The sequence below is a fragment of the Homarus americanus genome, unplaced genomic scaffold, assembly GCF_018991925.1.
Source record: "Homarus americanus isolate GMGI-L3 unplaced genomic scaffold, GMGI_Hamer_2.0 scaffold6317, whole genome shotgun sequence".
In the NCBI taxonomy this organism is placed as follows: Eukaryota; Metazoa; Arthropoda; class Malacostraca; order Decapoda; family Nephropidae; genus Homarus; species Homarus americanus.
The window spans coordinates 1,380,446-1,395,148 of NW_024730668.1; the positions used below are offsets into that span (position 1 = coordinate 1,380,446).

Consider the following 14,703-nt stretch of genomic DNA (forward strand, 5'->3'; position numbering starts at 1 on the left):
TGCTCCCCTCTCCCCTTAGTCCTAGGCCAGTCGCTGGTTACCGTGATACTAATAGTGACTCGGGCTTCACCAAGGCCCCTGCCCTCCCCTGCCTCGCCGGTGATAGCAGTAACATTTTGTAGTAATCATGATAATTATTATATAATGGAAATATTCATTATGTAGTAATGTTAATGTTTTATATACTTTACTTTTTATTGTTGTTATTGTTGAAATTATACGATAATACTTTATAGAAACAACACTCACTGAAACCTTTTGCAACTATAATAGAAATACAGAATTTGTAAGTACCAGTAATTGGACACGGGCTTATAAATTAGAATCACATATTTAGCGTTTTTTTATACACCCGAAAGTTGAGAAGTAGATGTTATTGTTGTTCTTACTCTGTGAAGCAAGCGTAAGATTGCTTCGCCACTACTTATTTAGGCTGAAATGTTTTTGTTAGAATTATTTTAAGTTGTCAGTGCTTGTCTAGACTCACATCAAGTGCTGTGCAGGGCTTAGAGTTGCCCTTCATTGTTTCTAGTTCACCAGTTTATAAAGATATGGGAGTTATAGAGGCACCCTGTACTGGCGTTGGCGTCGGATTAAAGATTTAGGCCGGTTGTTGTCAACTTTAACACTCAGTAATATTATACAGCTCCTTAGAAGTTTCATTATTGTTAATTTAACATTACATAAAACTTTTTTTTATCAAGGTTTCCCCACCGTGTCTTCGAAGATTTGTATTGTCAACCTGGCGGTGGCATCAACGATGCTTTTGGCATATGTTTCGACTTGTGTGTCATGTGTAGATATATGCACCTGTACTAGTACCTGCCTCTGCTATCATGCTGTCTGTATCTTAACTAGTATTTGTACCTTTACTAGAATATGTCCTGTCGGGGTCAAATGGCATCGACCCCACACCAGATGAGTCAGTTCGTGTCGACTCATTCCGTGACACGGTTTGACCACAGGGAGCGAACTTTTGTCCTCGACTGTACTAGTTTATGTATCGACTAGTGTATGTACCTGCACTAGTGTTTATCTACTAGTGTATGTACCTGCACTAGTGTTTATCTACTAGTGTATGTACCTGCACTAGTGTTTATCTACTAGTGTATGTACCTGCACTAGTGTTTATCTACTAGTGTATGTACCTGCACTAGTGTTTATCTACTAGTGTATGTACCTGCACTGAAATCATTTATCTACTAGTGTATGTACCTGCACTAGTGTTTATCTACTAGTATGTACCTGCTAATGTTTATACTAGTGTATGTACACTGCACAAATGTTTATCTACTGGTATATGTACCTACTAGTGTTTATCTACAATGTATGTACCTGCATTAGTGTTTATCTACTAGTGTATGTATAAAGTGTTTATCTACAAATGTATGTACCTGCACTAGTGTTTATCTACAGTGTATACCTGCACTAGTGTTTATCTCTAGTGTATGTACCTGCACTGAGTGTTTATCTACTGTATGTACCTGCACTAGTGTTTATCTACTAGTGTATGTACCTGCATTGTGTTTATCTACTAGTGTACCTGCACTAGTGTTTATCTACTAGTGTATGTACCTGCACTAGTGTTTATCTACTAGTGTATGTACCTGCACTAGTGTTTATCTACTAGTGTATGTACCTGCACTAGTGTTTATCTACTAGTGTATGTACCTGCACTAGTATTTATCTACTAGTGTATGTACCTGCACTAGTGTTTGTCTACTAGTGTATGTACCTGCATTAGTGTTTATCTACTAGTGTATGTACCTGCACTAGTGTTTATCTACTAGTGTATGTACCTGCACTAGTGTTTATCTACTAGTGTATGTACCTGCACTAGTATTTATCTACTAGTGTATGTACCTGCACTAGTGTTTGTCTACTAGTGTATGTACCTGCATTAGTGTTTATCTACTAGTGTATGCACACTAGTGTTTATCTACTAGATGTATACCTGCACTAGTGTTTATCTCTAGTGTATGTACCTGCACTAGTGTTTATCTACTAGTGTATGTACCTGCACTAGTGTTTATCTACTAGTATATGTACCTTCACTGAGTGTTTATCTACTAGTGTATGTACCTGCACTAGTGTTTATCTACTAGTATATGTACCTGCATTGTGTTTATCTACTAGTGTATGTACCTGCACTAGTGTTTATCTACTAGTGTATGTACCTGCATTAGTGTTTATCTACTAGTGTATGTACCTGCACTAGTGTTTATCTACTAGTGTATGTACCTGCACTAGTGTTTATCTACTAGTGTATGTACCTGCACTAGTGTTTATCTACTAGTGTATGTACCTGCACTAGTGTTTATCTACTAGTGTATGTACCTTCACTAGTGTTTATCTACTAGTGTATGTACCTGCACTAGTGTTTATCTACTAGTGTATGTACCTGCATTATTGTTTATCTACTAGTGTATGTACCTGCACTAGTGTTTATCTACTAGTGTATGTACCATTAGTGTTTATCTACTAGTGTATGTACCTATAGTGTTTGTCTACTAGTGTGTACTTGCCACTGTCATTTTATCTACTAGTGTATGTACCTGCATTATTGTTTATCTACTAGTGTATGTACCTGCACTAGTGTTTATCTCCCTAGTGTATGTACCTGCACACTAGTGTTTATCTACTAGTGTATGTACCTGCACCCCTAGTATTTATCTAGTGTAGCACACTAGTGTTTATCGACTTAGTGTATGTACCTGCCTAGTGTTTATCTACTATTATGTACCTGCACTAGTGTTTATCTACTAGTGTATGTACCTGCATTAGTGTTTATCTACCAGAGTGTATGTACCTGCACTAGTGTTTATCTACTAGTGTATGTACCTGCATTAGTGTTTATCTACTAGTGTATGTACCTGCACTAGTGTTTATCTACTAGTGTATGTACCTGCACTAGTGTTTATCTACTAGTGTATGTACCTGCACTAGTGTTTATCTACTAGTGTATGTACCTGCACTAGTGTTTATCTACTAGTGTATGTACCTTCACTAGTGTTTATCTACTAGTGTATGTACCTGCACTAGTGTTTATCTACTAGTGTATGTACCTGCATTATTGTTTATCTACTAGTGTATGTACCTGCACTAGTGTTTATCTACTAGTGTATGTACCTGCACTAGTGTTTATCTACTAGTGTATGTACCTGCACTAGTGTTTATCTACTAGTGTATGTACCTGCCTAGTGTTTATCTACTAGTGTATGTACTAGTGTTTATCTACTAGTGTATGTACCTGCACTAGTGTTTATCTCCTAGTGTATGTAGTGTTTATCTACTGCACTAGTGTTTATCTACTAGTGTATGTACCTGCATTAGTGTTTATCTACTAGTGTATGTACCTGCTAGCACCTGCTTAGTGTTTATCTACTAGTGTATGTACCTGCTAGTGTTTATCTACTAGTGTATGTACCTGCATTAGTGTTTATCTACTAGTGTATGTACCTGCACTAGTGTTTATCTACTAGTGTATGTACCTGCACTAGTGTTTATCTACTAGTGTATGTACCTATGTTTATCTACTAGTGTATGTACCTGCACTAGTGTTTATCTACTAGTGTATGTACCTGCATTAGTGTTTATCTACTAGTGTATGTACCTGCACTAGTGTTTATCTACTAGTGTATGTACCTGCATTAGTGTTTATCTACTAGTGTATGTACATGCACTAGTGTTTATCTACTAGTGTATGTACCTGCACTAGTGTTTATCTCCTAGTGTATGTACCTGCACTAGTGTTTATCTACTAGTGTATGTACCTGCACTAGTGTTTATCTACTAGTGTATGTACCTGCACTAGTGTTTATCTACTAGTGTATGTACCTGCATTAGTGTTTATCTACTAGTGTATGTACCTGCACAAGTGTGACTAAAAGTATATGTACCCGTACTTCTGTATGTATCTATTAATTGTATATACTTGTACTAGTTTATATACTTGTACTAGTGTTTGTACCGGGTATCTTTACCTGGGCTAGTGTATGTATGTGTATGTACAGTACTTGTACCTTCCGGTCTTTACTAATATATGTTCAGTCGCTCAAAAAAGTATCTGAAAAGTGGGGTTCGATGGATGTCAAAACGAACAATACACCCTCGTGTGGTCTACCATTTCCCCAAAACATACGTCCGATGTGTCATATTGTCATGAACAATATTTTTGAGATGTTTTTTGAGCGACTGTACCTGTACTAGAGTATGTATCTTCAAGTGTACTGTACATACCATACCTGTGTTAGTTTATGTATACCTGTGGAAATGTGTAGAACTGCTTTAGGGTATAGACCTCTCCTGGTGTATAGACCTGTCTTCCACTGTATTGATACCTTCTACCACGTCTTGTTCTCTTGTGCTGGTGGATATTAAACACACACACGTAAAATTAAACCTTCCTGTATATTCTCCCTATTCATTGCATTCTCCAATTTTATCTTATATCTTCTTTTTCCCGAATGTATTTTCTATCGTGTGTCCTTAGAGTGATCGTTATAGCAACTGAAAGTCAGATTATCTTTTTGTTTATGTTCTTAGACGAGGTTGTCTGTTCTATGAAGGGCCATTGAACGTCTCCTTCTTTAATACCTTTACCAGTTTTTTGGGGGGGGGGGTTATAAGGACGCATTACTGTTGTGTAGAAGACAAAGATGCAGTGTCAAATTCAGCCGTTATTCCTTGTGATAATCATCATGACATCGCCTGCTATTTCCTTTGTGTCATTGACTGATTATTTATCACTTGCAGTTGACTGCAAGAGCAGCTACTTTAGTCACCTAACGAATGGTAAACGTAACGCTAGTGGGTAACTGAAAAGGTATAAGGATAGTCATAAGACAAACCTGAAAAAGTGCCAAATCGACCCCCTCACCTGGGAGACGATTACTCCACGCCGTAATACTTGGAGCAACATACAAGGTGGTGTCAATACTTTCGAATTAGCCCGACTGAAAACCGAGGCAGACAAGCGCCAACGCCGGGAAGACGCTGCCGCCGCCCCTCTCGGACTAGATGCAGCCCTCCACATGTACAACATCTGTGAACGACTCTGCCGGTCCCATATCGGCCTCTTTAGTCACCTTAAAACTCACCAACGAAGGTGAAATCCTTAATAACTCGTATCATTGTCTCATAGCTGGATGATCGTCATACTCGATTCCGAGTGACAGCAAAGTAGTAATAGTAGTGTGTGTGTGTGTGTATGTAGAGCCTCTAATTTTTGCACGACGTCTTCGTTTTGGTTTATAATGACTACCGTGTACAGGAAGCTAAAATTGTTCTTGGACATCTTAAAAGTATCCTCTGGTCACTTGAGAACGTGGGTATTCTTGAACAAAGGAGCGATATGTATATGATATATTTTTTCACACTGAATCGTATGGCTTTGGGGAAATTCGCTTGTCTAGTGAGAAAGTAATTGCAGATAAAGGAAGGCATACCTTTTGAAGGCGCACTTTGTTTGGTGTTGCATGTTGGCCTAAAATGATTTTATTTATTTACTTTATTTTCGCTGCTCGTTCCATCTCGTGGAGACCAACTCGATCAATATAACTTTTAGGCCCTCTGGTGTAATTCCTAACCTTCTCACTGGAGGGAATGAATAGGGCTCCTGGTGCTATTTTTATTCCCTTTAATGACTCCAGAGCACCGAGAGCCCGGGCCGGGAGGGGAGCGCACATAGGCTCGCTTAAAGTTGCCTTTTCAAGACAAACTATAGCGCGGGGATGAAGCTGTCCATGACAGGAAGTGCTCTGTGTGGGGAATGTATAAATCTTAAGTGTTTATTATAATATTGTTTTACATACTGTATATACGAGACTGTGAATCACTATTACCTTGTACTTGTATATTTTACCCGTTTCATCTTTGCCATCGGTGAAAGTTTACCCGTGTGCTTGTGATCTCCTTAATAGTTATTGGTCACCATTAGTGATACCATTTCTCAAGTGTATATTCCATACTTAAAGTTGAGTTAGGTTAGGTTAGGTTATCACAGTGGTCCATGAATTGTAGACTTTAAATAACACCCTCTTTTTTTTTACCAGTTAAATGTTGACGGAACACTTATTTGGGAATATTTACAAGGGCTCATACTCCGGGGGTCACGTCACGTTCGTTGGGTAAGACCATGCTGCCGTTGGCCACGTTATTCGACAATCCGTGTATAATTTTTGTGGACCAGTTTTTGTGTGGATTTCGGGAGAAGAGAATGGGAAGATCATTGTTGGAGTTTTCCTTTAATATGTTGTGGTGTTGAGATACATACAGTGCGAGGAGTGGTGGAGCAGGAAGGTTTACTCTCAATAGTATTAGGTGCTGTGTCACATTTTTTAATACTGTTCGTTAATAGTGATTATTGACGTTCTTTTACAGGGTTCTTCTTCAGTCCTCGGTTATAACATATTGAGTAAAAGTTGAGGCATTTTCCTAATATGAGAAATGAGTGGAAGTGTGGCGGACTAATTAGTGTGAGAAGAACGTGTACGAGGGTAACGGTGTGAGGAGAGCTGCCGCCCTCATTAGCGACCCGTCATACCCTCGCTCCTCCTAATGGCTTCTTAACCATCATTACTGCTCGCTGATGACGTGACGTTAATTACTTAATGTTGTTCCTCGTTGAAAATGGTCTCGTTAACCACCACAGTATCTCGTTGATGGAATTCCTTACCACGTGGTAGTTGGAGACGAGAGGGCGGACAAGTAGGCTGCCAGGTGGGCGGGAGAGGCAGCGAGGCGAGTAAGCAATGAGTGATGGGAAACTCGCGTGGAGTAAGCACACAGTTTTCCCTCCAGATATTCTGTGTTAGTCACGCCACCGTAGGTGAGGGCACAACTAGCCTGTGGAAGCTCATGGCGAGTTTTCTTGTGAGGAGCATGACTTTACAAATAACCCAGCAGGAGGCTCATATGATGTTAGCAGCTGTGAAAACAATGTTGGAAGCAAAAATACTTGGTATAATCTAGTGAATAAGTAACTTAGGTGTACTGTCAGTTATGATGTAGTTTTTGATAAGGCAAAACGAAATTTATGAGCTACTTGGCAACATCTTATTACTCATAAATGAAAGTAAAAATAAGTGCCATAGGTTGGCCGTTACGGGCGGTGCGGATAGGACGTGTAATATTTTTTCTTCAGTTTTTAGGAGTTAGAGTTATGTGGCCGGCACCACCATTCCCTTCCTGCACAGTTAAGTACCCTCTCACAGCTGTGGGTGAACTTATGTATTTAAGGTTACCGGTGCTGTATCTAATATGCCTGTTATCCTTACAAATATTACTGCATCACTCCTTATGGGTAAAACATTTTGTTCATTATTCTTTCCACAAGTCACCTCTTAATTGTGCGATGTGTGTAAAGAAATTTGTCAGTACGGTTGTACCGTACCGTACTGTACTGTACTTGTGGCATGTGCAGTAACACGTTGTAAGGACCATTGGCCATAGCAATATATTTAGTTATTTATTGAGGGTTTCACAGCGAGTCAGCTGCCGTGATTGTATTGTGTAATTTAGTTATGACAGTTAATAGACGCCTCTGAAGTATATTTAATGCTCTTAGGTGTCGTGTTAGCGTGGGAAGCCTTATGTGTGTGTGAAGGGTCACCTACCTACAACAGTACTTACTGGTGTTCAGTGTCCACTGAAATATCTCACCCAGGGTTAGGTTTACCTTAATAATGTCCAAACTTTTATTCGGGTTTTTGGATATCGCTAACTTATAACATTACTAAGTGCCTGCACTTTGGCCACATTTTACGTCTATTCTGGATGTCTATCTGTTTAAAGTTGAAGTTTTTGTTCAATCAGTTTCAGGGCGCAAGCGTATTTTACCCAGTTCACCTGAATTCTTGAATACTTATATCGGCAAAAACTTTTTTTTTCTCCAAAGGAAGGCGTTTCTAATTACCGAGGAGTCTAGTTTACTCCAGTACGGTATTTATGTTACTTTTAAGTATAGTTACATTTATATTTTCATATTTTATATGTAGTTTTGTAACATTATTTTTAATAAACTACTACGACGCCAGATGTACTATTTACGAAACCAGTTTGTCAACATGTGGTTATATACAGTGTATATATTGTATATTACAGGCTTTATATTTTTCATACATAACAAGTAGGAAGTACGGCGGTGAGGGGTGGGCCGTCGTCACTGTCTGCTCCAGGGCCCAGCACTCAATAATTCCACTCCGCGCTCAGGCTGTTTACCTTTTCCTCTCCGTAAGATGTAAATTTGGACTGGTATGAATATTGACTTTTTTTTTCCTGCAGCTAAAAACCACAGTAAATTATTAGTAGAGAAAGCCAGGCCTTGTATCGAGTAGCTATCTGTTGACATTCAGCCGTGACACTTGTTTTATTAAATTATTTGATACAAAACGTTAATGAATATGGTTGAGTTAGATTTTTATTTTAATCTTTGTTATATTTCATGAAGTTCGATAAATTTCAACATTAAAATATTGAACCAAAAATGAGTGTAAACTTCAGTTGTCTTAAAAGAAAATTATAGCAATTCATTAGTATCGGAATATTTAAAATGATTTTGTGAAGCAATACCAAAATTTATATGATTATGTGAGGCCTGTTCATGATTTGTGAACCTTCGCGTTTGTGAAAAGTGATTGACTTCTCTAGGGAAGATATATTATATATGGCATTATGTAGAATGGAATAATTACATTTATTACGTCGCTGAATAGAAAACAAAAACAAATTAATCCATTGTTAATTGAAAGTCCCATGCATGTGTTGTGCCAATTAACGTATTTATTGCCGAATCACTGTGCCGTTAATGTGATTTACTTCCACGGAACGACTGACAACTCCCTCTGCGAGGGCTGATAACCCTCAGAACGGCTGACAACCCCCTCTCCCCCACAGGGCAGCTGACAATCCCCACCCCCACAGGACAGCTGACAACCCCCACCCCCACAGGGCAACTGACAATACCCCCAGGACAGCTGACATCCCCACAGGTGTTGACAACCCCACTTCACAGGCAGCTGACAATCCCCACCCCACAGGACAGCTGACAACCCCCCCACCCCCACAGGGCAGCTGACAATCTCCCACCCCAGGACAGCTCCCCCTCCCAGGACAAGTAACACCCCCCTCCCCCAGGACAGCTGACAACGCCCTCCCAAGACGGGGTAACAATTGCCCCCACCAGGACAGCTGACAACTCCCCCCCAGGACGGCAACAGTCACCACCTCTCCCAGGACGGGTAACAGTCACCCCCCCCAGGACAACTGACGGTCACCACCCCCCTCCCAGGACGGGTAACAACCCCCTCCCAGGACAACTGACAGTCACCACCTCCCCAGGACAACTGACAGTCACCACCGACAATCACTCCCATGACAGCTGACAATCACCACTCCCTCCCATGACCTGACAATCACCATCCTTCCCATGACAGCTGACAATCACCCCCCTCCCATGACAGCTGACAATCACCACTCCCTCCCATGACAGCTGACAATCACCACTCCCTCCACCATGACAGCTGACAATCACTCCCTCCCAGCGACGCTGACAATTACCACCCATCCCATGACAGCTGACAATCACCATCCCTCCCGTGACAGCTGACAATCACCACCCCAGGACAACTGACAATTACCTCCCAGACAGCTGACACCACCACCCACCCATGATAGCTGACAATCACCACTCCCTCCCATGACAGCTGACACCACCACCTCCCTGTGACCACCCCCTCCGTGACAGCTGACAACCACTCCTCCCTGGACCACCCCCAGGACAACTTACCACTCCCATGACAGCTGACAATTACCACCCACACATGACAGCGACAATCACCACTCCCAGGACAGCTGACAATTACCACCCACCACTTGACAGCTGACCACTCCCTCCATGACCTGACAATCACCATGACAGCTGACAATCACCCCACAGCTGACAATCACCACTCCCTCCCATGACACAGACAACAATCACCACCCCCTCCATGACAGCTGACAATCAACAGCCCCGACGTCACCACTCCCTCCATGACAGCTGACACCACCCCTCCCATGACCAGCTGACCACCACTCCCTCCATGACAGCTGACAATCACCACTCCCTCCATGAACAGCTGACAATCACCACTCCCTCCCATGACATGACAATTTACCCCCATCTCATGACGGCGGCTTAATCACCACCCCCTCCCGTGACAGCTGACAATCACCACTCCTCCCAGGACAACTTGACAATTACCACTCCCCATGACGCTGACAATTACCACCCACCTATGACAGTTGACAATCACCACCTCCCGTGACAGCTGACAATCACTGACCCTTCCTGTGACAGCGACAATCACCACTCCCAGGACAAATTGACAATTACCACTCCACAGCGACACCACCACTCCACCCATGATAGCTGACAATCACCACCCCACTCCCGTGACAGCTGACAATCACCACTCCCTGACAGCTGACAATTACCACCCACCCTGGACAATTACCACCCACCCATGACAGCTGACAATCACCACTCCCTCCCCATGACAGCTGACAATCACCACTCCACTCCCATGACAGCTGACAATGACGGCTGACACCACCCCCTCCCGTGACAGCTGACAATCACCTCTGGGACAACTGACAATTACCCTCCCAGGACAGCTGACAATTCTCAGCAGCCATGAGTCCCGCGAAGCAGCTGACAATCACCACCATCCCATGACGGCTGACAATCACCACTCCTCCCCATGACAATTGACAATCACCACCTCCTGGGCAGCTGATCAAATTCAGGACCTGACCTCCCTAGGACAGCTGACAATCACACCCCCCTTCCCATGACAGTTGACAATCATATCCCTTCCCATGGACAGCTACTAACCATCCATGGCAATCACCACCCCCTCCAATACCTGACAACTACCTCCTAGGCAGCAATCATCACCCCTTCCCCAGACAGCTGACAATCACCACCCCTTCCCATGACAGCTCTCCCCTGGACAGCTGACAATCACCACCCCCCCATGACAACTGACAATCATCACCCTTCCCGCGACAGCTGACAATCACCACCCTCTCCCTGGACAGCTTGACAATCACCCACCCCTCCCGACAGCTGACCTGTGCCCACACTCGCTCCCAGGCCAACTGACAGTCACCCCTCCCAGGACAGCTGACAATCAACACCCCCTTCCCATGACAGCTGACAATCACCACTCCCTCCCATGACAGCTGACACTACCACCCATCCCATGACAGCTGACAATCACTACTCCCAGGACAACTGACAATTACCACTCCCATGACAGCTGACAATTACCACTCCATCCCATGACAGCTGACAATTACCACCCATCCCATGGCAGCTGACAATCCGCACCCCCCTCCCGCGACAGCTGACAATCACCACCCCTATGACAGCGATCCCACCCTGACAGCTGACAATCACCACCCCTCCCTGGACAGCTGACAATCACCCCCTCCCTGGACAGCTGACAATGACGGCCTGACCAATCACCACCCCCTCCCTTGGATAGCTGACAGCTGACAACCACCCCTCCCTGACACACCCCTCCTGGACAATCACCACCCCCTATCCCTGGACAATCTGACAATCACCACCCCCCTCCCCATGACAGCTGACAATCACCACCTCCTCCCTGGACAGCTGACAATCACCACCCCCTCAATCACCACTCTCCCATGACAGCTGACAATCACCACCCTCCCATGACAGCACAATCACCACCCCCCCATCCCATGACAGCTGACAATCACCACCCCCTCCCATGACAGCGACAGTCAGCACTTCCCCAGTAGCTGACAATCACTACCCCCTCCCAGGACAGCTGACAATCACCACCTCCCTGGACAGCTGACAATCAGCATCCTCCCATGACAGCTGACAGTCAGCACCCCCCTCCCAGGACAGCTGACAATCACCACCCCCTCCCAGGACAGCTGACAATCACCACCCCCTCCCTGGACAGCTGACAATCACTCCCCTCCCATGACAGCTGACAATCACCCCCCCTCCCATGACACAGGTGACAGTCAGCACCCCCCAGGACAGCTGACAATCACCACCCTCCCAGGACAGCTGGACAATCACCACCCTCCCTGGACAGCTGACAATCACCACCCCCCTCCCATGACAGCTGATAATCAGCACCCCCTCCCAGGACAACTGACAATCACCACCCCCTCCCATGACAGCGGCAGTCACCACCCCCCAGGACAGCTAGCAATCACCACCCCCTCAGAAGGATAATCCATACCTCCCTGGACAGCTGACAATCACCACCCCCTCCCTGGACAGCTGACAATCACCACTCCCTCCCATGACAGCTGATAATCAGCACCCCCTCCCAGGACAACTGACAATCACCACCCCCTCACATGATGGCTGACAATCACCACCCCCTTCCCAGGATAACTGACCAACCCACCCCCTTCCCAGGATAACTGACCAACCCACCCCCTCCCAGGACGGGTAACAATGCCCACCTCCTCCCAGGACAGCTGACAACCACTATCCTAAGTCGGGGGATGACTGATAGCCCACACACCTGAGAACCCCTCCAGGATGGCTGACGGTCATTCTTCCGAAGACAAATGAGAACCCTCCCTCCTAGGATGGCTGACAGCCATTTCCTATGAGGACTGACAGCCCCACACCTAGGATGGTTGACAACCACTTTCTAGGACGGCTAACTACCACCCCTCCGAGGACGGCTGACAACCACCCCTTGTAGCATAGTCTATACTTATTTTTAACTTCTGAGCTGTACTCTATGGCAAGACTTTAGGTATGTTTCTCAGGAGGTCACTTCCCCTAGCCTATCAAGGTTTTGCCACCCACTGGAGAATTTTAGAATGTAACCCGTGTTTGGTGAGGGACGCTTGTACGTATCTCCTATTTTTTTTTAATTTTATTTTCTAGTCTTTATTACAGTTTTGTACTGTACTTGTTTCCTTTCACAAATTATAATATTGGGGCCTGTCTGTAGTGTTGCCCTTGTCTGTCAATCTTTCTCCTAAAAGATGTAACTAACTTGCCCCACAATCCTATTTAGATTTATTTCATATTTGGGTTACAGTTGTCATCGTGTACACATCCGGGTTTTGTGTGGGTGTTTGAAAAAAGTCAAGGCTACAGCTTAGGGTCAGATTTCAAAATACAATTCACAGGAATTAAAAACTGTCATACTGTATTTTCATGTTGTATCACATTTGTATACTGTGCTGGGTTATCCATCTTGTACAGATGTGTTTGTTTACTTTGTTATTTTGATGGTTTTAAATGAAGTTATGCCTTTTCAACAAATTGGCGATATTCATATTGTTGGAAATATACCAGTACTTATGTACAACAGATATCTATTATGAACATGTTTAAAGTGGCTACCTAGCTTCATATTTAATTGTTGATTAAAGCATGTAAGTTACTTTATTAGATCATTGCAATGTATTACAGTATGCAGTACAGTACTGTAGCACATTTTATAGTAGGTAAGTTTAAAGTTGAACTGTGTGTGAGAAGTAATTACTGTATTTGGGTACAGTATTACTTTGTTCAGTGGGCATATTATTTACTTAATTTTTAGGTACTAATGTACAGTACCTGTACTTTATTTTTTGTATTTATTTTTTTTACCAACCTTTCAGTTTGTTTATATTGTATTATACAGTACAGATAAATCAAAAGGCATCAGCAGGTTTCTTGGCATTACAGAATTCACATTAGACAGTGATATTGTATATTAAGTGGTATGTATCTGTTGTTACAGTAAGAAGATCGAGAGCATCGGGAGGATGACGGCGCTGACCCAGGAGGAGGTGGCGTCTCACACCCGGACCGTGGTGCAAGGGCTAGAAGCGCTCAGGAATGAACACAATTCCATCCTCAGTGGCATCAACACCACACTTGCCTCCTCGCACCATCCGCCAGATTCCAATGTTATTTCTGAAAAGGCCGGCATTCTCCAGAAGTCCCTTGACCAGATTGAACTGGGGCTCTCAGAGGCTCAGGTAGGGAACCTGTTAAGTTGTATATTTCTCTGGATTGTTTTTTATGAACTGTGACACTGAGTATTTATTAAGTGGCAAAAGATTTATAGTGAATTTAATTGAACATCAAAGATGCAAAGTACAGTACAGGTGGAAGACCTCCCAGTTTTCCACAGATTTTTGCAAACCTCCACATTGAAGACAATATTTGACATATAAGAACACCCTTTTGTAGGCCAACCTCAAAGTTTTTATTATTATTATTATTATTATTATTATTATTATTATTATTATTCATCTGTACAAGATCTGTGTCAACATCAGTTCTTAATTTTCGTCAGTCTTAAACACTGTCACACTCCTGGCATTCATTGTAGGTGTCATTGTCATCAATGTTCTTGTTAGTATTTGGCATTAGTTGTCATTTTCATCGGTTTTGTTCTCAGTGTTAAAGTATGGCATTGTACTGTAGACTTATCAATATTAATCTCGTGGTGGTTGAGGTTGAAGTGGTGGTGAAGGTTAAGGTGGTGATGGAGGTTCAGGTGGTGGTGAAGGATGGGGTTGAAGTGGTGGAGGTGGTGGTGATAGGTTAAGGTTGAAGTGGTGGTGGCTGAGATGGTGGAGGTAGTGATGGTTGAAGTGTTGGTGTTGGTTGGGATGGAGGTGGTGGTGAAGGATGAGGTTGAAGTGGTGATG

General features: G+C 43.4%; 1 protein-coding gene across 13 annotated transcripts in view; it reads left to right on the top strand.

The window, feature by feature from the left end:
• The window catches only part of LOC121867167 (kinesin light chain-like), a 120,205-nt gene that overhangs the window by 18,550 nt on the left and 86,952 nt on the right, over positions 1-14,703 (top strand). For all 13 annotated transcript variants that reach the window (XR_006089096.1, XR_006089095.1, XR_006089097.1 and 10 more), the window contains exon 2: positions 13,785-14,025. Coding sequence is in view for 9 of the 13 variants with exons in the window: in XM_042366930.1 (XP_042222864.1) it covers positions 13,785-14,025 (241 nt within the window). In the remaining 4 variants the exon portion in view is untranslated. The remainder of the gene's footprint in view (positions 1-13,784; positions 14,026-14,703) is intronic.